This window comes from Acanthopagrus latus, chromosome 6 (assembly GCF_904848185.1).
Source record: "Acanthopagrus latus isolate v.2019 chromosome 6, fAcaLat1.1, whole genome shotgun sequence".
Lineage (NCBI taxonomy): Eukaryota > Metazoa > Chordata > Actinopteri > Spariformes > Sparidae > Acanthopagrus > Acanthopagrus latus.
Window position 1 is genome coordinate 6,332,714 of NC_051044.1, and position 26,350 is coordinate 6,359,063.

The 26,350-nt window shown below is 42.8% G+C and overlaps 1 protein-coding gene across 4 annotated transcripts in view; it reads left to right on the forward strand.

The window, feature by feature from the left end:
- Positions 1-1,759: 1,759 nt before the first annotated feature.
- Positions 1,760-26,350, forward strand: part of arhgef10la (Rho guanine nucleotide exchange factor (GEF) 10-like a) — a 123,270-nt gene continuing 98,679 nt past the window's right edge. For 2 of the 4 annotated variants that reach the window (XM_037102036.1, XM_037102038.1), the window contains exons 1-4: positions 1,761-2,185; positions 12,663-12,950; positions 14,648-14,675; positions 24,336-24,514. In XM_037102036.1, coding sequence (XP_036957931.1) covers positions 12,668-12,950; positions 14,648-14,675; positions 24,336-24,514 — 490 coding nt within the window. In that variant the 5' untranslated portion in view covers positions 1,761-2,185; positions 12,663-12,667. Of the gene's footprint in view, positions 2,186-12,662; positions 12,951-14,647; positions 14,676-16,979; positions 17,019-24,335; positions 24,515-26,350 lie in introns of those variants that run through there. The other 2 variants (XM_037102037.1, XM_037102039.1) reach the window with 2 other exon arrangements.

A 26,350-nucleotide genomic window follows, 5' to 3' on the forward strand; every position in this document is an offset into this window, starting at 1 on the left:
GACCTGTAAAGACAATTAATTAATTAATGTGTAAAATTGGTGGAGTTGCCCTTTAAGTGATGGATGGAGCCTGTAGCGTGCTGTTCTGTCCTCACAGAAGTCTCCCATTAGTAAGTTTGTCTGACAGAGGGGACGCAGGAGCCAAATAAGCCACTCGATGAGGAAAACTCGCAGGCAAGCAGCGGCTGATGAAATAATACCACAAAAATAATTAATACATTTGCAAATGTGCAGCCCGAAGCAATAAAACAAGCCTGAAGTGGAAGAAGAGTTAAAACCGACAAACAGAACGTTCCTCCTGCCTCAGCATCTTTCAGCCAGCGAGGGATTCTTACTCTTGCTTTTATTGCTATTTTTGCATCGGTGAAACCTGCAATTTCAGATAATGTAATCCTGTCATTATATTTCTTTTCAAAGCCGGATATACCAGAGTGCTTATTTAATGTTTTTCGGCACAATGTCGGCTCATTTACAGATAAAACTATAGACACACAGTCACCAGAAAAAAAGAGGAACGCATGAAGTTTGAGCTGTTTTTCTCCGTTCAGCATAATTGTTCTGTACTCTTCGGTTTCTGTCATTACACTCAGGACTGGATTGGATTTTCTCAGAGTTCTCAACAATCGTATTATTTCCTGAACAATATTTGATGTTTGAATCACGTTGTTGTCTTCTAAAGCCCCCTGTGCCATGATCCTGTCTCTTTGTGTTAGTCTTTATGTGTTTCCTGTCGTTAGCTCTCTCTCCTTCCTGTGTTGTTGACTTCCTGAGCTCCTCCCCGACCTGCTCTGCCTCCACACCTGTCTTGCATCAGCTGTTGTTGGCCCGGCCCTTCCATGTGATCCTCCCAACCCGTCAGCTAGCTCCCTGCTCTTTTGTCTGGCCCAGTCATCGGTTCAGCCTTTGTTGAGTCATCTGTTAAGTGACCCTCTCCCCTCTGCACGTGGCTCCACCTTCGAATCGTTTCAGTCTTTTTTTTTTTTTCTCAAGCAATAAAACCAAACATTTGCTCACTCCAGCTTCCTAAATGTGACAGTTCATTGCTTTTCCTTGTCATTTCTGACAGCAGATGAAGAGTCTTTGGGTTTTATGATTCATCTGAAGATGTCACTTTGGGCTTTTTCAGGAAACTGTGATAAGAATTTTTCACATTCTTTTGATATTTTTGTAGACTAAACAGTCAATCAATTAGTCATGAAAGTAATTAGATGATCTCAAATGAAGATCATCGTTACTTGCAGCAAAATCACATCTTTGATCTGGGTAAAATGTATCTCCAGAGATCTGGATAAAGATTGAATTAAAACTACAAGCTAAAAAAGTCCAACGTTTCTAACACTCTGACAGACATTTTCATTAAAGCTGAATTGCTTTTTCTTTTTTTTTTCTTTTTTCTTTTTTCATTCAAAATATTTAACATCTTATCAAATGTATCACGTGTGTTGATCAGTTTGGTTTGGCTCCTTTGTGTAAAATAACCACAAATCTCAGCCCGCGACAAGAGATCCACACAGCTGACAGTTTAAACAGACTTCAGCCTCACACGGAAGTACTCTGACAGCATTGCCCCCAATTCCTTCTGTCCGGCCCACTTGTGCTGAAAAACCTCCCCTGATTGGTGCAAACGCAAACCCCCGAGCTTCCCATTGGCCGCATGCTTGACTTTGTCGCTCTGCTATTGGCCGGCTGCGTGTGAGAGCCTTCAGCCTGCTTTGTGCTGCTTGTCTGGGCAGCAGCAGGGGTCTGGATAGTGGGAGGAGGGAGCAAAGCAAAGAAAGGACTAAAATGAGACCGGAGGGGCTGAGGGGGTGAAAGGACCCATCCAAAAAAAGAGAGGGACAGAGAGGGGAGATAGCGGGAGGAACACGACCAGAGAGCCGAGAGAAAGATAGAGAGAGAGAGAGAGAGAGAGAAGAAAGGGGAGGGAGCAAGGGAGGGTTACCTCATCTAGAGCTGCTAGTGAGCACGGTGCAGGGGGAGAAGTTGTGGGAAAGTAAACAGCAGAGGAGAATTCCAATCTGCTTGCAGCCACTTGCAGCCCTCGCAGGAGACCACAGAGATGAGTGTGCTGGACCCGGCACTGTGGTAAAGAAAACTGTGAACGTATGGGAGGTTACCAGGATTAAAGGTTCACCAGGGAGTGCCTGAAGCTTCTCGGAGGACACATCACTGAGAGGACAAGGAGGTGAGAGGCATATATATTACTGGGAACACTCTTTTCTTCCTTCATTCTGTCTCTCCTCTTTCCTCCCTCCTCGCTCTCAGCATGGTTAGCATGTTGCAAAGACAGCAGCTTTGTCCAAAGGGGGTGGGGGTACACTGATGGAGTGGAGATGGGGGTGGGTGTGCTGGTTTGTGCCTCTCCGTCTCAGTCCAGCAGCTATAGGGGCAGCTGAGAGGACAAGCGAAAGGTGGAGGAGGAGGAGGAGGAGGAGAGGATGGGAATGGCAGATACCCGTGTGGCTCTTTGGCAGAGTACACACCATCATGGACGATTAAACCTGCCTCAGTGAGAGCCGGCCGGGGCTACAGCGCATGAGGCCTTGTTATGATAGCAGCGGTTCCTGAGACAGACACCAGGAAGGATGAGCGAGAGATCGGCGGCCCACACCTCTGGCCGTCTGTTATTCAGCAGCAGCAGCAGCAGCTGCCCTGCTCTTCCACAGCCTCGGGCTACAATAAGAGATTCCCTGGCCCGGGCCTGGCCTTAACCATTCCAGTTTGACGGTTGCTTCCCGGAGTACAATAGCCCCTCCCTGGATGGATTTCACGCTGCCTCTATACCCTGAACAGAATAGAGAGGGGAGACAGGGAGGAAAGGGGTGAGGTGGGGGGTGCAAAGGGGACCTCTGACCAAGTAATTTGCATTTTGAGCAAGGGCACTGTTTCAGCCCCACTTGCCGGATGTCCAAGTGCCTTTTTTTTTTTTTTTTTTTTTCAAAGGAACTCCATGGACTCACTGTATCAGATTCTTTTCTCCTCAGTCACAGTCCAACACTTCCAGCAGACATTAACAACCCATGCATGCCAGGCCTGAAGCCACCACAAAGACCTCACTGTCAATGGGAACTTTCTCCCTCTGCAACACATTCACCCATGAAAACTTCTCGGCACTCACGCAATCATATGTACACACGCACGGCCAATCAGTCACTTGATAGTGGCGACACGCCTGTCAGATGTTTCCCGGTACTGTATTACTCACTGACTTCATCCCTGTGGGATAATCAGATAATTGACAGGATGGATGACCTCAGTGACATCTGCAAGTTGAGACTTACCTGCTGTGTGCTGTTGTGACGCTCGTAACTCGTCGCCAAAACTTGAGTCGTCACATTTCTTTGAAACTCTTCCAGCCCATGACAACACAACACAGCACGGAACTGGTTAGAGGGGTGACTCAGAAGGCACCACCTAACGTCTCGAGCTTACATTTTATAGTTTTTTTTTTATTTTTATATTGGCCAATATTAAAAGCGTTGTATGTACTTCATGTGCCAAAACACATAGGCAGAACATTTGACACGGTGGTCAACAATGTACTCAACATGTCTTCATTAAAACTCCACAACCTCTGAACTTCACTGCATACAGCCGATGCTGTGTCAGAGGTTGGAATTTCCAGGTTTATTTTAATATCCAACGTGTGACCTCAAAGTGTCACAACGCCAAAAGTTAACCAAAAAGCTGACGGCGACAAAATTACGTCTCTCTCTGGCAAGTGAACCCGCAGCAGTGCAGCCTCCTTACATATATAAACCAAACACACAACACATGAGGGAACAGACATCGTTGTACTTTTTATATCACTTGAAACTTATCTACATATTCCATAAACTAGCTTCATACAAATACTTCCTAGCGTCTCCCCATGGGTGCTGCCATAGCTGTAGGACATCAGACAACTTCTCCCTTGCGAGTTAACGAGCAGGAGTTCTGGTGCTCCATTGTTCTCGTCCTAGTGGGAGTTTATACATATTTAAGTTCTGAGTTGTCTGGAACGCAGCGTTTGAGTCCTGCTTCACTTTACGCTGCTGCTTCACGACACAGAAGCAGCACTGAACATGCTGCGCAGCGAGAAAAGTTATTGTCAGTTCAATAAAAGTCACCTGGTCAGCGGACTGATTCCAAACACCACGTCAAACATTAAACTCTCTTTTCCACTGTCATACCCTTCTGCTGACGGTGAAGTACAGTTAACTGAGCTTTACAGCCTGTTTCTACAGGTCTGACTTGGCTAACTGCCTGTTTTCTAGCAATCTTCTTACTCTGTAACACTGAACACGAATGACATCACCTACGAGACACAGTGTTATTTTCTTATTAAAATAAGTGTAAAATTGCTCTATATTCCAGCAGCAATCCCTATTATAGAGTGTTTGGTCAGTAACCCAGAACTCTCCCTTCCCCCCGCTCAGGCAGTAGAGGAGAAAAGAAACTCTCTGGTATCCCTGCCCACTTTGTCCAATCAGGACAGAGGACTCTGAAGGTGCAGAGAGCAGGATCCTCCTCTGCACCGGCCATGTTGGAACAGGGCTGGTCACCTGATTCCAGAGCGCCCGGTGACGGCTTACGCTGCCAAAGAGGCGAGGTGATGAAAAATGCTTGAAGAAAAGAAAGCAGCAAAGAGAGCTGCCTTGAAAAACAGAAAGGAATCGTGGAAGTGTGTTGACATAGAGAGGAGGGACGGGATTGGTTAACAACAAACAGGAAGTTTCACTTTTTGCAGTTTTGACAGAACTGAAAAAGTTGCACAGTGGCCAGTTAACGATAACTAAACATTTCATGGACTTAACTAAATCAAAACCGTCGCTAATGCTAACTGTTCACACTCATTACACTGGGAATCACCTATGCTAATCTGTAATGCTAACTGCTAGCTTGATTCACTTATAGTTCCAGCACGTACACACTTTCCTGCCCCATTGCATCCGACCCAAACCCAGTGTCATTAAGAGTTCTTACCTCTGAACTTCACCTGGCCACCGTGAAAGTGATGCATGTTGACAGCTAACCTCAGAGTGCCCCTTTTTTTTTTAACGTATTATGCTGCTGTCCTAGCACAAGGGCTACAACTGACCATTATATTTATTCATTCATTGTTTTGTTGATTAATCAATTCGCTGTTTGGTCTATACAATTCCAGAAAATCATGGAAAATGTCCTAGGTGTGTCTTTCACTGTCTTGTTTTGACTTCAAAACAAAGATATTTATCTTCAAATAAGAATAAATAAACCAGAACATGTTCACATTTAGAGAGCTGGCATCAGACAGTTTTGACTTTTTTTCCAGAAATTCTGAAACTGATAAATAGATTATCAGAATAGCTGGATATTAATTCAACAGCTGACAGCTGATGGATTGATCATTGCAGCTCTGTCTGTGTCTACTAACACATATAATAGTCTTTATTTGCAGTGTCAGTGTTTTGAAACGTTTTAGTGTTTTTGCCCTGTATCCTGTTGAAACCCCTCGCGGACCACACGGCACTTCCCGAAAGAACAACTGAACACTTTGATTCAGGAGTATATTTTCATTTCTGCGATCTGATTTGACTGACACATCAAAAGTTTACCCCATGAAATGATGCCAGAGGCAACAACCGAATGCGGGAATTCCAAAGTGTTTGGTTTCTGAAAACTGAGTTGTTAGAATGTTTACAAGAGACATTTTAGATCTAGTTCAAATAACTATCGGTGTTGTGCTCTCTGTGGTCTCAGGTGTAGTTCTTTTTGTGATGCTGTTGTAAATATAGCAAGAACAAGCTGGATTTTGTAGAGGAGGAAGCTGAAGTCTTCTCAGCACTCAAAACAACTTAGATCCTGGAGCTCTTCAGTTGGGAAGGGCCAAAGATTCACCCCAGTGTAAACTTTCATACTAAAGTTTACTATTTCTACTCTGCACAAGCAGCAATGCTGCAGTACAGAATCACCACACAAACCACAGTCAGTACTACGGAAGCCCTAAAGGGCCATGCATTCATACATTTTATTTCCTCTGTTTTCCCATGATAACAAGTTAATATCATTTGTTTTCTTGAGATCTCAAGGTATTTGAAACTTTGTTTTCCTGAATCAACAGTATAATTAATTTGAGCTCTTGAGATAATGTCTGTGAAATGATAGGCCTGAGATTTCCATCACACATAAGAAGCATGGCATGCTGACCGATGGGTTTACAGCTAATATACACATTAGTGTGCGTAAACTAAAAAGACGGTTAGCTTCAAGGCTTCAGCTATATTGGCAGCTCAATCTAAGTGAGCCTCATGTCTTCGTTAACTACACAGCTGACCAGCTACAAGGTCTCGGGCGTCTCCGTGGATATTGGATGCCGGAGAACTCGTAGCAGGTCAGCTGTGTAGTTAATGATGACATTAGGCTCACTCAGATTGAGCTGCTGATATAGTTGAAGCCTCGCTAACTGTCTTTTTAGATAACACACACTAACGTGTATATTATCCGTAATAGCAAGACATAATGCTACTTCAGCCTGTGTCAGTCAGGCCTTTATTGAAAGGATATGTGACGCGGTGATCGATATGCTCCTGCTCCTCTGACATTGCTACAATGAACGATGTTACCTGCAATTTTATATGCTACATGCTATTGTTTTGTTTACTCAAGATCTCAAATTAATTTTATTGTTATCTCGGGAAAACAAAGTTTCGTTATCTCGAGATCAAGAGAAAATCATCCCGTTATCTCGGGAAAACGGAGGACATAAAATGTATGAATGCATGGCCCTGTAGGGCTTCCATACAATGCTTCTAAAGTGAATGTCGGCCAAATATTCTGTCTTACTGGTGAAATCTCACAGTTAGTGAGCCATGAGTTCACACTGGAGTCTGTAAAAGTGAGGCTGTCTATTAAAAGAGTCTTGAGGGAAATGATAAAATGTATGTAAACAAACAATTGGCAGAAAAAAAACAAACATCATCATCATCTGTGTCTGGAATGTCACTGATTTTCCACGTAAAGCTGACCTGTATTGTGAGGACAGCTCAGCCTGTGGAAAGAGCAGCGTCGAGTCCCGTGTAGCTCTGGAGAAGCTGTGTCATGTCTGAGAAAATAACCACAGTGACATCTCGGAAATGTGGAGTTTGAAAAGGCACAGGCAGGAAGTGTCTCACTACAGCTGAGGTTTTTAAAGTCTGACATCCCCCAGATACAATCAAGATCCCCCAGCATCCCTCGGGATCTGTGTCATACTGTGGGCTACGACTTTTTTTTTAGCCCACATTTTTGTTGACATTTTAGCAAATTGGCACCACTGGGACCATGTTAAACACTCCCGATGAAGGTCCAGAGGGGACGCTGTGAAGCTGAGAAGAAGCAGTGTGTGGGACCTGCTTTTCTTAAAATTGCTTCCACTGAATGTCTGAGAAATGAACCAACAGCAGTTCTTGCTATGAGAACTATCAACCCAATGGCGAGAAAAAAAAAAAAAAACAAACAGGTGTGAAAACCACGGACTCGTTGAAACTTTGCGTTTGTTTATAATGCAGTATAACTTTTCTTTATGGTTAAGTGCTTGTGCACAAAGAACACTTGGTTATGGTTAGGGAAGATCATGTTTTGGTTTAAAATACCATAACTGGAAATTGTCCTGATGTCTCCTTAATAGTATTTATGGTCGCTTCTCAAAAGTATCCTGTGGTTTCACACGAATGCAGTCTTGAACTACAGTCCCCTCCATCTCCTGATGAAAACGTCAGATCATAAACATAAAATATATATTGTAATCGTGAATTGGCATGTTTTGCATAAATGTGAACGTATCAGGAGCTCGCACAAGCACCTCATCCTATCCAGCACCGAGGCTGCAGCGATCACGCGATTACTTTGACGGCGAAGAAAACTTGAAAGAGTAATGAGATCAAGATGGCGCCCGGCAGCTGGCAGCTTGTTGCAGCGTCAACTGAATTGCCTCCGCAGGGCATCAATCAAGGTTTATCTTATTCCATTCTCAAGGCAAGTTGGGCGGCAAATCCAGAAACTCTGAGACACTGACACAAAGAAGTAATTATCGAGAAGTCGGCATTGATCAGCTTCCCAGTCAAGCCTCTGCAGATACGGCAGTCTCTTTGTGTTACAGGATTATTTAGTTATCTTGAGCTTGTCATAGGCTGTAACGTGTCAAAATTACTCAAAAAAAACTGACTAATCTGGGCATATATTTATTTCATTGGTTTCAAAAGTCTGTTCCTTGATCAAATACAGCATTGTCCGGTCAGGACATTTAGGACATTCTTATCTCTGTTTGGCATTTGTACACGGGGAGAAAAACACACACAGAAGTCCAGTACGCTATTGTGCTGTGAGCACAAATGCCAGATGGGAGGTGGTGGTTACTCTCGCTGTGTCCTTGAATTATGTGACACCACCAGCACATCGCTGCGGTTGTGAAGCGACATTACTGGTGTTGATCTTTGCAGCAGAGGGCATGTGAAGGCCAGACCGGCTCCCAAACGAATACCATCCCTGAACGTCTCAGCAGTGGCAACGTGACGGCAAAACCTGTGGGGGGGGGGGGACAGGAAGAGACGACCCTCAAACACGCATAGATAACCCTCTTATCCTGTTGTGTTTACAGTGTGATGTGATATTCCACATGGCCTTTGGCGCACAGTCGCCAGAAAATTTTGTTTTAAGTGAAATTTAAAATATTCATAATGCTCACGATATATAATGCAGCAGGCTCGGATTCCTCCGCGCTGTGAAATCACTGGTAGGGCAATGTAACGTTTCAGCGAATCCGTGAAATCCCACAAATGTCTGTGAACAGCCTCCCACTCAGATTGTTATGTCTTTTGACAGCCAGAGAAAGACATATCCCGTCTGTTCTCAAGGAGCTGTTTGCAGTTCCTAAATTGGCAGAGTCACATTCGTATCTCTTGATAGGAAGTCCTCAGGGAAGCTGGAAGACGGAAGGAGCGCCAGAGGCAGAATCGTCTCCGCCTGGCACTGTTTGTTGTTGTCAATGGACCGCTGGTCTCTCATTGTCTGCCGAGTGTTTGTGTGCCATTTTTCTGCTGTGGAAAAGCTTTAAGTAGCGGCGCCCTCTGTGACTTTCTGTTGCGTTTCCCAATGCTGTTGATTCAGCCGTCACCAGCTGCCGTTTACTGCAACTGTCTATTGATATACCCGACTGCAGCTGACCAATGGCTGTCTGCAGTTGGTCAAACACGGCGCTCTGTGTGAACTTAATATGCAGCGAGTGAATCTTTGAATAGACTTACTGATAAGAAAATGCTTGCTTTCTTGTTTTTAAAAACCCCTGTCTTTCACTTCTCAAAGCAGATCACACATCACCACCGCTTTAGGGAACCGAGACTGAATCAGCTGCTCTATTCTAAACAACACGTAATGTAACTTTTGAGCTTTTGAGTCAGAATAAAACGCTTGCAAACGAGTGACCCCTGGTGCACCGACCGCAGGTCACCCATGAAAGTGTACACGTACCTCACTTTTCCTCACACAACATCCCTCTGCTCATTACCACATTTGGTACACAGCAGGAGAGTTTTCAGAGCTCTATGTAGGTCAGGGACAGGGTGTGTAGGAGTCGGTTTCATCTCTGTTCTGTGATGTATCTTATTTTCCCCTCAAGAATAGCTTTCACACAGTAACACTCCCGAGGCTCTTTATTTTTCTAAGCTGGAGTTTGTTTGATGGCTTGTCCAAATGCCTCCCCTCAAAGAAAGTTGCTCAGCATACCTGTCATTCTGATTCTGAGGAGAGCCTTTCAAGAGACAATCTTTGGTGGGGTTTTTGTCTCAGCGCTTGCAAGCTAAACTTTTATTCGAGGCGCCAGCCGTTAATTGCAAGAATGTGGAAATTATCGATTAGATCTCCGAGATCTCAGGGCGCTTTTATGCTCGCACTCCAGTGACTGGTCAGGAATAGCTGTTCAGTCGCCGTGGTTTTCATCCGTGGCGGTATTGCGGCAACAACTTTCAGTTCAGTCTTACGCTTTCTATAACTTATATTCAAACAGGATGCTGCTTTCTATTCACAAGTTGCATGATCCATACCATAGTCTGCACAGCCATGGCCTAGTGACCTGTGAGCTAATCAGTACAGCAGTGACGAATAAAGAAACAATGCTCTCTCAGACTGAACTGAAGTTTTTTCCCTCCACAAAGGAGTCTTTGTTGATTTGACCAACGAGTGGGCCGACTGGAAAAACTGTGTTTGTGGTACAAAGGCTGCTGTGGCATATCGTACTTGTAAACACGCAGGGAGATGATCTCAGAGAGCAGCTTTTCCCTTCACATAACTTTTAAATTCGCTGTCATTTACAGACCTCTTTAGCTCGTGCGGCGGTGACTCCGAATTCAAGGCCATCACTGCTCCTGAGCCACAGTGCTAACAAGCCTCACGTCAGCTGTCAGTGGGCTGCAGTAAAAGATAATGAGCACCATAACTGACATCATGACGGCACTTGTGTCCAGGTTAAACAATAAGTGCTGACAATGCATTTTACAATCCGCGAGCAGCGTGTTTCAGGGCTGTTTACCCCCCGCGGCTGGCCCACGTTCAGCCGCCTCCGCCCCATGCTGTCATTTTCTTGGAGGAGCCCGACAAACTGCCCGATCAGGCTCAAGAATGTTGGAAGCAGTTCTCCGCTCATCAAAATGCAAAGCAGATGCTGGGTTCAGGAACGGTGCACCAACATGTACAGAAACAGCCTGTACGTCACAGAAAATCCCCCGCGCTGTGAAATAATGAAACAATTACTGCATGCGGCAATTTAGTACCTTCAGGGCATGTGTGTCATGGAAAATGTACATCTTATTTTGACAAAATGCTAACAACAAATCCAATTTCCATGATTACAGCTGAATATTTACACGCCCAGCTATTCGCTGAGGAAGTACCGTGGGTCCATTATCACTGTAAAACGCACTGTGTGTTTACAAATGCTGTATCGATAATCCTTCATTAAAGTGCAACTTCAAATGTTAAGGTTGGTGTTTACAGGTCTTGGGGAGAAGTACTGCCTGTGTGAAAGTAAAATAGTAAAAGGCCTTTTATGGCTCCAGGGGAAGATGTAAAAAATCAGCTAAATTGCCACCAATAATTTAACTCAGTTGCCTTGTGGGTAACTCAGTCGTAAACCTTAAGCTGCCCTGATAAAATCAATCATGCTTGATATTTACGATTTAAAATCTGGATGATATCCGAGACAGACCACAACAACTAATGAGAGAGGAATCCTGGAGCAGCTGACGGTGCTGTCAAAAAAAATACTCTAGCCTATTAGCCCTTGAAGCTAACATTAGCTAGCATGTTACTATTGACAAAAAACTCGAAATCTAACCCCCCATTTCTTGGTGAAAAAGCCGTGTTGACAGCATCTTCCTACTCATTTAGAGCACTTTAACTGGTTTATGTCTGCTTACCCATGAGATGAGCCCAGCTTCAGTCTGTATATGAATGAAAGCCAGAGTGCTGAGGCTCCGGTTCACCCTGGATGGTACCAAATTTGACACTGCACTCAACTTAGGCCCATCGACAACAAACCTGCAAAGTATATTCGATGCTTAAAATTCAAACTCAAAATCCGATGGCACAGATTTACTACCATACTTTTAGACTCTTTATGGACAGACGAACAAATGATCAAACTCCATTCATTAGAACCAGAACCAGAACCACAATGCAACTCAGCCACCGTAAGACATCACTGGCGGCAACTGTAGCCACAAAAGACTTGACACAACTTTTTCACACGTGCAGCGGTACCTCCTCAGACTTGTAAACACACTTTAACTTTGTAAAATTGTCGGAGTCACTCCATTTAATTTGTAATTAATTCCTAAAATGTGTTGTCTGCCGTCGTAACTGTTTTCATTGATAAGACAAGATGAAATTAGCCTCTCAGATAATTGAGGTCTGTAATGTTGGGGAACATGTTTTTCATCAGTGGGTGTGTGGATATCTTAATTAATCTGCCACTAAGCCTCCCCAGACTCTTTGATTTAACTAACAGCCTTTCCAACGGCCATATGTCATGTTTACAGTGGAGGGATTACACTCTCTCTGTGCTCCACATATATGGAGCATTTTGTACGTGCACATTACTCTGGCTGTATATCATGTATAGCAGTCTAACAGCTTGAAAAAGTCACCAAATTTAGGGTGTTTCTATGCACTGCAAGAAAAAAAAAAAAACAACCTGTAATATACCAAAGTAGTTGTGAACACACTGCAGGGTGAAGAGTTCATCTCAGTCCAGTTCGGTGTTATTCAGATTTTGATCAAGGTATTTTTTCATGGGACTGTTTTTGCTAAGCAGCTTTAGCAATGTTTATGAAGACCAGAGAACATTCCAATCCAGAGTCCATTTACCTTTGTCCACCCTCATCCAAATAATACCTATCATATAAACGGCCTTCTGGAAATAGCACGTTACGGGTTCAAGCTGTAACCCACGAGTTCATATCAAGTGCAGCCTCTTATCAGATGCAGTGGTAAAGACTTCGATCAGAGCAATATGTTCGAGGGCTGCAAATCCCTGGAGAAATAATAAACATTATCTTAACTTCATTGTTATTAAATGTATCATCAGAGGATGATTGTGAAACGGTATATTTTTCAAGAAACTAAAATCTGGGGCAGAGAGTCTACAACTGAACTGTGTCTCTCCTTTTCAGGGATTATGTCGACTGTGATGTCTCAGCCACCACCAAAGGAGGATGAAGAGGAGGAGGATGAAGAGCACGGGGAAGAGTTTACATTCGAGGACACGGATGAGGAGAAACTTCAGGAGGACGGCAAAGGGATCGAGTCTGGCGCTGTTGGATCCGTCCAGGTGCCGAAACAGGGCAGCGATGAGACGTCAGACGGGGCGTTAAAAACAGACACGGGCAGCACGCAAACATCGCCTCCTGCTGGACAGGAGGGAGCTGCCAATACGGATGTGGCTTCAGTTTCTACTGCAGGTAAACATCTTTACGGTTGCTGAATCAATTGTTCTTGTTCACTTGTTGAGATTTCAGAGCTCTGGGTTCAGCTGTTCAGGACAATCTAAAAGTAAAAAGTTTGCACTTATATACAGGCAGTGAGAGATATACTGATCCCATATGGTTTAATTGTGAACTACTTAAAGCAAAACTACATAATTAACATGAGGATGTATTTTTAAAGAGCAATTTACTCATAATTGTTCACAAATTACTCATTACTTCACCCACTCATTGAAAAAAACAACAATAAGCCCAGTCGTCCCACTGAACAGCAAGTAATCTGTAGTAACTCTAGCAGGCGTCACCCAGAAGTAACATTAGCTATAAATTATGTGAGTTCTATATTATTACACGCATCATATTTGTTTTAATATTAGATCATGATTAGCGATGATAAGTACTTAAAGTAAGATAAATATTCCTCAAATTCTGTGGAGTAGAAGTAAGTCATAAAGTAGCAAATGAAATGGAAAAACTGGCAAAAATACAAGAGAGAATATCCTCAAACTTTATTGTGTGTGATGATGAAAAATATCAATACACATGCAATAAAATGTCTTAGGCCCGTCTGGTAACTTGGGGAATATCGTGCACCTGGAAATCAAATAAAAGTACAGTGAATAAGTTAAAAGTTATTCTCTAAATGTTACTGATGGGTGTGGACAGTTTGAGACTATCTGGCTTTAATTAATGTAACTTAAATCATTTTGTTTATCGTTGAGTCACCACACACTGATTAAAGTTTCTGTATTACAACCAAAACCCACTGACATCAAACTGTTCCCTCGGAGTAAAACAACACATTGACTGTACAATAATCCATCCCTGATGACAACAGTTTGGCTCTAATTTGTAAATTTTTATGTTTATCCTTTCGTAAATGTAATCTGATCGGTTTTCTTAGAGCCTGGCGCCGCGTGAGTGACTTCAGTCAGTTGTGTTTGGTTTTAATCTCTACTTAACAGGATTTGAGTTTTGCCTCGGGCAGACAGGCATAAGAGAGCACAGTTAACATTCCCCGTAATTGGATGAAGTTATGTAGATATAAGTGTGATATATTTACTACCTGGCTAACGTCGCCAAACAGCCCTGGTAATTACACGCCCAGATAAAGAGGGAGATTTAGGTCTCGGAGAAGTTCTGTTGGACAAAGTGAGGCGATTAGTGTTTAATTAAAAAGCTTTCTCACCAAGTCTGTGTGTGGTAATCCATTAAGTGGGCTGTGGGGATGCGAAAGGGAATTCTGGGCATTGATAAAAGTGTGTGGTGGGGGTCTGTTATATAATCGAGGGTTGAGTGCTGCTGAGACTCGGATGCCTCCCTCGCCAGATGACAGGGGTTTATGTGGCGGGAGCCAACAGAAATCAATCACGGCGTTTGTTCACCAGCACCTTTGTGTTTGTTTTCACCTCCACGACAGTGCACGTCAATTTTTAATTGTTACACCATGTGCCTAATTATCTCAGACTAGATGTGAGAAAGTGTGATTCAGACCCTGAAGGTGACTTGTTAGTTTGTTTGAAGAGAGAATAAGTTACTGCAGCACAAAGTCACACTCCCTCAAACTTGTCTTTTTCAAAAGTTGTGTTTGTCATTTTTCCAAGCAAGTTCGTCGTTTGCTTTGGAATAGTTTGTTTCATGGTGGCTGTTTTTTTCTCTCCTTCTTTTGACAGATGTTCCAGTTAATGAGTCACCCAGCTGGTAAGTTTCCTCTCATTCCTATCACTGTACGAGGGAATTACGAAAGGGCGGTGGAGGAAAAATCGACATCGCAACGCATCATTGTCGTGTTGCTATGTCTGAGATAATGTCATGCTCGCACTCCATCCAAACACTACACCACAGTGGGTTTGAGATAGATGTGATGTCACGCCGCATCTATTTGTACAACTCGTAGGTGCCAGATGGCGTGTCACACACTTCATACTGACAAGGGATAATGTCAAGTATAAAGTGATGTCGCTGATTCAACTCTAGAGGGAAATCAGCGGATTGACTAATTCATGACGATGCCTACGTTATGATATCATTAGCTTTGTTTAGAGTTTGTTATGCAGCGTTAAGATGAATTTATTTCCCTTCAGCTTTCATCAGTTTAACTCACATTTTTCCATTAACCCTAGTGTAATGTAGCCGCGCAAACAATGTCGTATTTTCCGCTTAAAGTGACACCCCAAAATAAAATTTAAAAAAACTACATATTTGTCCTCCTCGTGTAGCGGAGCGTATTGTTTTGGTGTGAGTTGTCGAAGGCAGAGAGATGTGAGCGATCTGCCTTCCCTCTAATATAATGGCGCTAGATGGCAGTCAGCCTGTGGCGCTCAAACCGCCCCGAAAAAAATACATTTCAAAAGCTCAACAGCAATGTCTCTGCCTTCTGTGTGGTGATGCGGTTTGCCAGGTAGAAAGAAAAGAGTTTCTACAAGACACCGCTAACAACAAGGGCCGTGGATTATCTTCAGCAACTGGCTCATGAGTGCAATCTAGTTCCATTATATTCAAAGAAGGCAGGCGTCTCTATTAGTGATATCTCCAAATCTCAGCGACTAACAGCAAGACCATCTTAGATGGATAAAAAAAACTCCAGGAAGAAGAAAAATATCCCTTGTGCTAAACCGATACTGTGGAGGTAAACAGAAAGCTGTGATCCTTAAAGCATCGAATCATGACATTTGATATTCAGTCTTTTTCACAGAAAACATTTAGAGTTTTTAATTGCAGGAAAATAACACACTTGTAACCAATAATATTGATGGTTTAAATCAATTAAGCGTTTGTGTATATAAGCCACTCCAGGATGCCAGCAGGCCGTAGTGTCGCTGTGACATGTGGAGGTGTTCACCTTCAAAAAGGCCTGGAGCTAAAATCGACAGGTGAAATAGTCTAAGTGTAAAATACTAACAGTGAGGTGGGAATGGATTTTCCTCTGGGACACTGTTTTTGAAACGACATGTTTCTCCTGAGAATTTCAAATATCATCTTTCGGTGCTTTGGGCAGAAGAAATTAAGTTCTATTTATCTTACATTTACAACCCTGATTCCAAAAATGTGTGATGCTGCTGTAAAACAGTGATAAAACACTACTTTAATGTAATAATAATAATATATTTAATGTTTTATTGAATCAACTTTACTGATTTTTGTAAATATGTGCTTATACTGAATTTGATGCCAGCAACACGTTTAAAGAAGTTGGGACAGAGACAATAAAAAGAAAGATGCGGAAGGACAAGAAACACCTGTTTGGAAACATTTTGCAGGTAAACAGGTTAATTGGGAACAGGTGATGAACTTTAGACTTTTATTCATCCCACATCGGGGAAATTCACTTGTGACAGTAGCAGGAAGACAGACATACAATAAGTACAAGACTTATAGATACCCAAAAAAAAGCTAAAAACAAATATTTAGATAAGCAGTGGCGTGCACAGACTTTCTGAAGGGCAGCGGCGAAAAGAAGGGCACTTTAGCACGTGTTTTGGTTCCCAAGTGGGCAGTTTATCATGTTATAACCATCCAAGGGGGCAGTTCAGTGTGTTTTGCCAACCAAGAGGACTCTTTAGCGCCCGTTTTTCAACAATCCTCCCCCGTGCACACCACTGTAGATAAGAGAGAAAAGATACAATATAGGAAGGACTATATGCTATGTCAGCGGTCCTCAATTTGTGACCCCCGAACTATTATTCCTTCACCATGTGTTTTGGTTGGGTTGCCACATGTATACCGGGACTAGTCTCCATGCCAACGATGCACTGACAGCTGGGTAAGTCTCTGCTGCCAGTGCAACTTTTAACTTTCACTTCCGTTTTTGGAGCAGTTCGCATATGTACATTCACTTTCTTTTAGTTCACTGCTAAAAGAAAAGCGGACAGTGAAAATCGGCAATTCGAGGAAGGGGAGGCATTCATTCTCCCTCCAACCAGCACAAGACCCATGTGCTTAATATGCCAGGAGACTATAGCTGTGATGAAGATTTCCAATTTGAAACGGCATAATTAGACGAAGTATAGGAATTTTGAAGAGACGGTTCCTCGAAATTCAGAGGTAAGAACAACAAAATGCACTGAAATTGTCATATCAAGTTACACTCACTCACTCACTTAGAGACTCAACTATTTTAATTTGTCAGAATGGAAATATATATATATATATATGTATATATATATATATACAGTATTATTGCATGTGGCCTGACCGACCTCAACATGGAGTCATTGAAAAAAATCTTTGTAACTGAGTTCCCCTGCGCTATGTGCACAATATACAGGAGGCAAACATATGCATTGCCTTGTTGAAAGGTGGATGCAGTGCAAAACTGCTGTCAGTGAACACATTTTGTTTGCAAATGAGTGACTGCATTCTGCTTTCATGTATGTTTTACGCTGTATTGCAGCTGGGCATGGTGATGAAGGTTAAAGCCCTGCACGCTTCCTGAAAAACCCACACAGGTGATGTGAGTGATTCCAGCTGATTAACCGTCCTTCTCGCGACTGAGTCGGCGTGTATGAGTGACAGCTCTCTGCCTCTGCTGTTGGCTTCGCTGCGCTTGTCAGGGTGGGACAAATTGCACCTTTATCATTGTGTATGGTACATAAACGGAGTCTGGTGACCTCACGTAATTCTCAGCGCAGGTCCGCCTACCTGAGTCTAATCAGCAAGGATAAGTGAAAGTACCTGTGTGGGTGTTCAGAGCCTTTAAGAGGCAGATATCTCAAAGACCTTGGCGCATCAAACAGAAAACAGACTAAAGTGTATTTTATTGTCTTGTTGCCTCGGAGGGAAATGGCTTTTGAAACTTGTGGGACTTCTGAATGAGCGTTCCTACGTTCCAGCTAATCATAATAGGCTTTACTATTCATAATGTGTGTTGAACTGTAGTCTCAGAATACTTTCATAGAAGAGCTGGTGTACCGAATGAATGAAATGACCCCCAACCCTGCCGCAGTCAGGCTGCATCTCTCCTACAATCAAAAGAAGAGGCAGTTTTGCTTAGAGGCCTCAGCACAGTACATGATAATGCGAGTTTATTGATTCCTCTAAGGCAACCGTCTTTTTGGCGTGCCTGCCTCCGTAGGGAGGTCGGCAGTCAAAGTCACCTACAGAGCGTCGGTCCTGAAGCTGACAGGTGGAGTCAGACAGAGTTTTTCTGAGGGATACGTGAGCTTGCTATCAGTGAATTTGAAAGACAGTCATCCTACTTAATGCCCGAAGCAATTTAAAATCCCATCAGTCGATATGAAGCAAAGTGAAATAAACACCGTAAAAAAAAGCTTATACCACTTTTATACAGGGGTTCTATACTGTGTAAAAAAAAAAAAAAAAAAGCCAATTAGAGTCATTTATCGAAACCATTTAACGCCTTGCAGCTGATGAGTATGTGTTTTTCAGGCATGTCAGACAGAGGGAGCAGAGATGAAGATGAAGCGTAATTCTAATTATAACAATACCTCCATGCGCCTGATTTACTGAAGTGCTGATTTAATCGCTATTTACAAACCAGTCAAAGCTTGTCTTAATTCAGTTGCAGAGCTAGAAATGAAAACAGAGTCAGCCTCCTGATCTCTGCTCGGATACAAGTTTCAGAAAATGTTGGAACTGTGGCGCCCGTCTGTAGGACTCTGCACACCGGGCCTTTTTCCCCCAGATCAGTATATTTTATAAACCTGTTTTCATGAACGCTTCCCCAAAGAAAGTGAATAAAGCATCATTTATAGTCCTGCTCTATGCCATGTCACAACTCAAGACAATGGTGGGATGGGATGTTTGTGTCATTATCCTTCCTTATATAGAAATCACGCAGAATTACAAACAAAATGTGACAAAGGTGACTTGAGGTGAGTATCCTCGATCGTTCGTGGGATTTACCTGCGCTCCCTTCAAATGCACCAGACTACTTTGATCAAAACAGGACTTTAACCAGCCAGAACATGTGAGTTGCTGGTCCACCGCTGCCTCGATGGCTTAGTTTGTTTCATAACGTTGATGTTGCGATCACGTGACCCGTTGATGCCATCTTTCGTTTCGTGGTTCTGCGAGAAACGTTGTTGCTTTTTCACTGTTTTCAAGGTTTCTTGACAAAAATGAAATAAGCGGCCTCACATAAAATCCAATTGTTCTTCTTTCACCAAGTCTTGCCCTCCACAATTGAATAAAGAGAAAATATTAGAAATTGTAATTATTATCGTACACAAGTATAAACTAAGTCATGTAGAAAGTAGGAATTAATATTAAGAAATAGATTTTGTAACTATTATGATGTCATCGATCATCGTGATGTTTCACCGTCGACATAAACCAGTTCATTACATCGCCCATCCCTCTTATATGCCACGCTGTGATTTTTTTTGTGTTTTTTGTCTTTTACATTATCTGATTTTCTTTTCAAACACTCTTTGGTCTGGATCTTGTCAGAACCATCCCTCTCATGCTTCCCCTCCCCCCACCCGTGCCTCAATAGGAAGTGTGCTGAGAAACCTCTACTGAGGGTTTGGATTCCTGTGGGCTTTCCTGTGTTGAAAAGAGGTGCCTGTACTTTGTGTACAGGTGTGAGATCGTGTATATATGTGTGTGTTTGTCTGCTGTGCGAGTGTGTCTGTGCATGAAAGGCCGCATATGTGTGTGTGTGTGTGTGTGTCGCAGCGAGGTCTTGGCAATTTCTCATGCAGGGAGATTTCTGCTGAGTGCACATTTCCACTTGGGTTTAGTCAATAGTCGGCCCTTTTAAAAGAAGAGCTATCAATAGCATTTTCCGCCATCAAGGTGTTAAGACTGTCAGCACACATCCAGCACATCTGTCAGCACTTTTAGAATAATATTGCCAAAATTACTTTGCGATTGTTATTGCAAGAAATACGTGGGTTTTTTTTGTAACACTGCAATGACAGCACATCAGCGCGTTACAGCTATTAGGCTCAAGGCAGCATTTCCCTCCTGTGAGTGTGATGTGTGCTCCAGTGTTTGATGCCACCGCTTACTTCTGAGTTTCGCTTTACCACTTGACAGATAGTTTTCATTAAGTGCATCGCCTGGAACCCCCAGCAACCAAAAGATGCCATGACAACGTGGCTTGTGTGTATGTCTTTCTTTCTTTCTTTCTTTTTTTTTTATGTACGCACAACTCCAACCTCAGAGGATAAAACTTTACTTCAGTTCTGTTTGGATTGACTTCACCTTTTTTTCGCCTCTTTGCAGCCTTGCAGAACTTCACACTTTTGCCCTTGTGAGGAAAACTTACTTAATGTAGCCTCCAGAACACATTTATTTTTCACAGCCATTTTCTGTGAAGACCCTCTCACCCTGTTGTACTCGCCTCAGCTGGATGTGCTGTGGAGGCACAACAACAACAACAAAAAAGGTGATACTGTTAAAAAAAAACAACAACATTAAAATCAAACTTGTGTGTGCAATTAAAACGAGAGGCCACGAGCCAAAAGCTTTGAGAGCTACCTAATTGGAGTCGGTCACGTACGGAGCAACTTCGGGGCTGTAACAACTGGTGCATCGTGGGAATGGTTCAATGTGAGGAGTGGGCAGTTGTTTGGGCGAGGAGATTTATGACCTGAGGACAAACAGAGCTCCATCAGTATGGTCGGCACAATGCTGTGTGCAGTTATAAAGAACAGCTATGCTCGGGAGGGACCAGGGGGCAAAAACAGGGAGAGCTATCGCAGGTAGTGCTGCCCTGGCACAGTCGCTGAAGGGAATGAAAACAGATGGAAGTGTGAGATTTGCATTCAGGCTGCTTCTGCTTTAGGCTGTGCTCTGCCTCGGGCTGTGTCATTTGCATTGAAAAATGATTCCTGCTTCTCTCCTTGAGCTGTATGACTCACCAGGGCTTATGGGCACGGATAAGTTGCAAAGGGGTTATACAAAGATACGCCTGGATCGATAGCTGCGCCGCTCCAATCACTCACAGCTGACACCGACGCACACAAGTCAGCAGGCAGAGGAGCTGCACGCCGCCGCCGCCGTTGTTCTGCCGCCATTCGTTTTTTTTCCGCGCAGGCAATCCTAATGATGAGGGATCAGTTTGTCGTAAGCAATGCGTTGACAAGCAGGGCTTTATTTTGTTTTCCACGTGGGCCGGGATCATTTTCGTTTCTTTTTAGATAGAGACGAATGATTCAGCATCGAGGAGAATGCGGCAGAGTGATATTTTATAGACTGTTTTGCAGCTTGACAACGCCGCGAAGCCAAATGGCGACTATCAGCTGCTCTATGATATGAGGTGCTGGCAGAGCATTACTGTACATCTATTTCCAGATATGTGGTGGGCTTTTATAGCACAACAAGGGAGAGCATGACACACACACACACAACCAGAAATAGGACCATATTTATATAATGCATTATATCATTTATTTATAATGCTTTACTTGCAATTGGATACAACTGGTCTAGACTATACTCTTTATTTCATTTATTTACAGAGACACAGTTTCAAATGGCTAACAATGTTTATTCAGTGTTATTTGGACTTTGTTTAATATTGTGTGCAATTTAAAATGTTTTCTGGCAGGTCAAACGATGTAATTATGAACTTCTGTTTAAACATCAGGGGAATTAAGGGTCAGGAACTTTGGTACTTAGGTCAAATTAGACAAAAACTAGATTTAAGGTCTTTATTAGACAATAAGCAAATCCAGTTTTACCCTCATTATAAACCATGTATCTAAATCATACCCTAATTAATAATCCCCTTGTGAGACCAAAGACATGTCCCACTTAGACACTATTATAATGAGTTAAAGTTCAATTAGAAACCAAACAGGAGATCATAATACAGGATTATGCGTTATTCTACAAGATCGTGCAAACTCATTCAAAATCAAATACAATGCCATATCCAATCAGAGATACATTGATCAGATGATATTTTAGGCTTACTGCCAAATACGTTAATTATTCAGCGTTTTAGAGCAGATTGTCAAGGTTTGGCTTTCTACATTATTCTCATGAATCTTGCAGATCACTACTCTGTTTGTAGTCACACAGATGCCACAGACTGTCTGTTATCATCGTGTTGTATCCATGTCTGGGAATGCGTTCCTCTGTTTGTGACTCATAACCCGGAGTTCACCTGGTGCTGTGGCCTACAAGGGAAGAAAATGGTTTGCAAGTTTTCCAGATGCAGATAATTTTCTTTTCTTCGCCACTTTGATGTAAAGTAAGAGTCCTGCGAGCCGGCTGCCTCCTGAGCAGCTCCAAATTACAGTACTTTGTGCACATTATTTCCCTGCCTTGTCTTGTTTACCTACGACTCGGCCGTCACTCTGAGCGGCTGCTGCTGCTGCTGCTGCTGTTGCTGTTGCTTGCTGGCTTTGCGAGCGTTGCTGAGGTGTTTAGCAGAGGGACAGATTTAATTAGTGTAGATGGGATTCTCCTACACGCTGTGTCCTGTCATATTATCAGTCATGTGGGGGAGGACAATCCCTAACTGGCAGCGTCAACACAGGCCATGTGATAGCTGTGTCAACAAGATTTTCCCCTGTGATGTCAGAGTGAGTTTTTAATAGCTAGTTCAGCGCATGTTTTCACTCAAAAAGCCAGCGGTGATTTTGGTAAGCCTGCAGGCATGACAGATAATGATTTGACAGAGCTCAGGGGCAAGTTAAGTAACTCAAGTGACAAGCAGTGGGCGTAATATATATATATATATATTTTAAACATATGCGGCACTGCAATAGGAATCTGAGTATGTGGATCAACACAACTTCACCTCACACACAGCCGAACTGTCAATATTTAGCCATTTAGTTATTTTGATAAAGGTCAGAAATAATTACAGAAATTAATCCACTTGTATAATCCTGAATACTTTACTCCTCTCAGTGTTACTGAAGGTCCCGTGTGGGTGGGAAAGTGAAGTGTGCGTACAAGAAAGCAAAGAGGAAAATAAAGAAAGAAAGAACCTCTAATTCCACCAAGTCTGAGCTCTTCTCTCTCTCTCTCTCTGTGTTTTATTTAGTGATGAAAATGTTTATAAAAGGATCAATGATTATGTGCACTCAGAACTCGTACCAAAGTAGATCCAGCAAAACCACAGTGTGAAAAATACTGTCAGGCTTTAAACTTTTAAAATTTTGTCATCGAATTATATTTAGATCACCAAAAGTAATGGTATTCATTATGCAGAGTGATGTGTTTCAGCATAATGTATATCATATTATTAGATTATGATTACTGATGCATAAATGTGCTGTTAACTGTATTGCTGAAGTAGGTGACGGTGGTTTGCTTTAGTTAATTTATCCAGTAGGCAGCGTTTAAATTTCCCTCATGGGACTCAAATAAAGTTTATGATCATTTTTTATCTTAATCTATAATGTTGAACACATCCCCACACAGAAGGACTGAACATGTTGATGACGGGTGACTGCCAAAAAGAAAAAAACCTCACCACTCGTGAAACAACAGGATCGACCTGTAAATGACCTGTCACGCCTACATTATGTAGCTAACCCGACTTCTTATTTCACACCGGACACCAACAGCACGTCTCCTGAATGAAAGTCCTGTCCTTGTTTAACTTCACCGTCCACCCAGACCTCCTCCTTACGTTTACTTTGTCGTCTCTTTATACTACACGGTAATAATTACCACGGCCACAGAGGTCGCCACCTAACAAGAGGCGTGATATTGCCTGAAAACTGCTGCTTTCAGTTGTTCTCGATCATATATTATTAAATAATATTTGTCCCTGAATTCTAGGGCAAAGTAGAAGCAAAAAATGGAAGCACTTATGTAAAGTTCAAGTACAATACTGGAGCAAATGTATTGAGTTGCCTTCGACCGCCTACAGTACATCAAGTGAAAATGCTAAAAAAAAACACCACTGTCATACTGTGAAAGATGTTATTATGGCTTTACAATCATGTGAGTCAGAAGTGGCACAAAGAAAACATGCTCGAAAAGACACGTTATTCAATACACATGACATCCATCTCGAATGACTCTCACTTCCGCGACAGGCCGAGTTGTCATGGAAAAATCCCTTCGCTCCAAAAGTCTTTGAAATCCGTTGTTGTGTTTATCTCTGCAGTCAAATGAACAAATGCACAAAGGAAGAGAAACCGCAAGTGGTGGCAGTAAAAAAAAAAAAGGCACAGCTGCCCACAGGAAAAAAATAAAAATAGTGGTCATACTTCCTCAAATAACATCACCATCCTTTGACAGCAGCAGTATGTGTTCTGTCAGCCTTGAGGGAGAATGCTTTTGAATGTTTGGATAGCAGAGAACTATTTCCACCCCCCCTCACCTCCATCACCCTGCCTCCCCTTTCTCTCACTGAAATTAACTTGTAATGAGGCACCAGGCACTCAGTGTTGGTTTTAACTGTGCTAACACTTTTGTACCTTGCAGGGCCGCGACAGCAGCAGCAGCAGCAGCAGCAGCTGAGCCTGGTAACTCAGCTCCTTGTGCGGGGAAGGAGCTCCGGGGGCTTCCTGCGGGGCCGTCAGCTGTGGAGACGCCGGCTAATTCGGGAGACCGCGGCACAGAAATCGTCAAGGAAAGCTCCGGCTCCAGGGAGATCTCTGAAGGTACAGAACTAAATTATATTGACAGGGAAGTGATGCACCTTATATTGTAGATCAAGGGGTTCAATTTCAGACCAAAAAGATTAAACCTAAGCTTGCCTTGGGATTCAGCCTCGTTCCACCTCCTGTATTATAGTGTTCACATCGCTGGCAGATCTGTTAGAAAACCAATTGGGCCTCCAGAGTTGCGTAAACACCCCGTGGACACACACCATAATGACACAGGCAATATAAATCGTGTACAAGTATTTTGTTAGTACTGCACATTGCATCTCTTGACCTTGATCAGGGGTGGCGAGAACACCGTATTACAGGCCGACGGTCATCTTATGGTTCATTGATCTGTACGGTGAAAGAGGCCCAGACACACACACACACACACACACACACACACACACACACACACACACACACGAACGCATGCCAACACAATACGTGGTCTCTCACGCACACATACACTCTGCCGTGATTTGATTCCCACACAGACATGACATGAATCCAATTAATTCAGGATGAGGATCAATAGAGAACCATTTCCATGAGGGAAAATTGCTTTTGGATTCCGGCTCAGTCAGCAGCGCTGCTGTTATTTGAAGGTGGCTCAGAAATGAGAGATGCAAAGGAGCCCTGCTATGCTGCGCGCCATTTTTATTTTTTATTTTTTACATCCCGCCCTCTTGATGTGTTTTCTCACTCAGGCCTCTTCCATCATCTCAAACGTGTACAGTCAATTTTTAACTAATTGAATAGTAAATTATGCCAAATCTCTCTCCCAGTTATCTAAATTATAAAGCTAATTAAATGAATTCTACTGTTGGACTGGTGCTAATGAGAAGTCTGTTGAAATGCCGCACTTGTGTTTCGTGCATTTGGTACTTTTTTTGCTCTCCGTTCTCCAAACACCAGGACTCCGGGAAATGATTTGCATATGCATGAACCTGCTGTGAAGTGCATAAATGTTTATTTTGTAAACAGGCTTCGTTTTCATTTGACCATCGGATAATTAGGAATAACTGCTTCCTGTTTGCAGGACACGGTCGCCACGGTCGCGCTCCCGACACGCTGCCGCTGGATCAATGACACCGATTTGAAAATACTTTGCCACGTTTCTTTTCCTCCACATTTTTAGCAACTAGGACATATATTCATAACAACAGTGTTTTTTTTGTTTTTTTTGACTGCCTGCAGTGTCATTGTGTTGCTGTAGAGAAAAGTTAAATAAAAGTAAGAAAACACAGTGAGGAACTTCTGGTTTACCGCGTTTTTGAAATAACAAGGCATGTTCCCAAGAGGCCCAGCCACTTTGCAGATATGCTGATATTCAGACTGATAGCCCAAATCCAGTTGTTTTCCTCTCTATTCTGAATCCTCTCTGAATGCACAAGCGTAGGAAATGCCAGCGAGACATAAAGAACATTTGTGTAGCTAATCCTCTTTTGTAGAGAAACAGTTGCTCTTTGTTCATCTCCTGGATCCTGTCCAAGGTTATTTCAATTTTTTTTTTTTTTTTTTTTTTTGACTGAACTCCGCTGAATAATCCATGCCAGAATACACATCTCCAATCAGATTAATTGAAAACAGTGATTGTTGCTGTTCGGGGCTTAGGAGAAAGTGTTGCAGACAAATCACAGTTTAAAACCAAATCAATAAAGCTCACTGAGCTAAATTAGGCTGAAACACTTTGAAAGCAGTTAATGACAAATCCTGCCAAGCGTGGAGATAGAACGGGTCAATAGCTCAAACGAGCTGGATGCAATCGTGCTGCGTCACGTGGACGGAGCCATAATGGCGTCACGTCCGAGTGACGTGCCAGATCTCCCCGAGGATGAAGACCTTTAA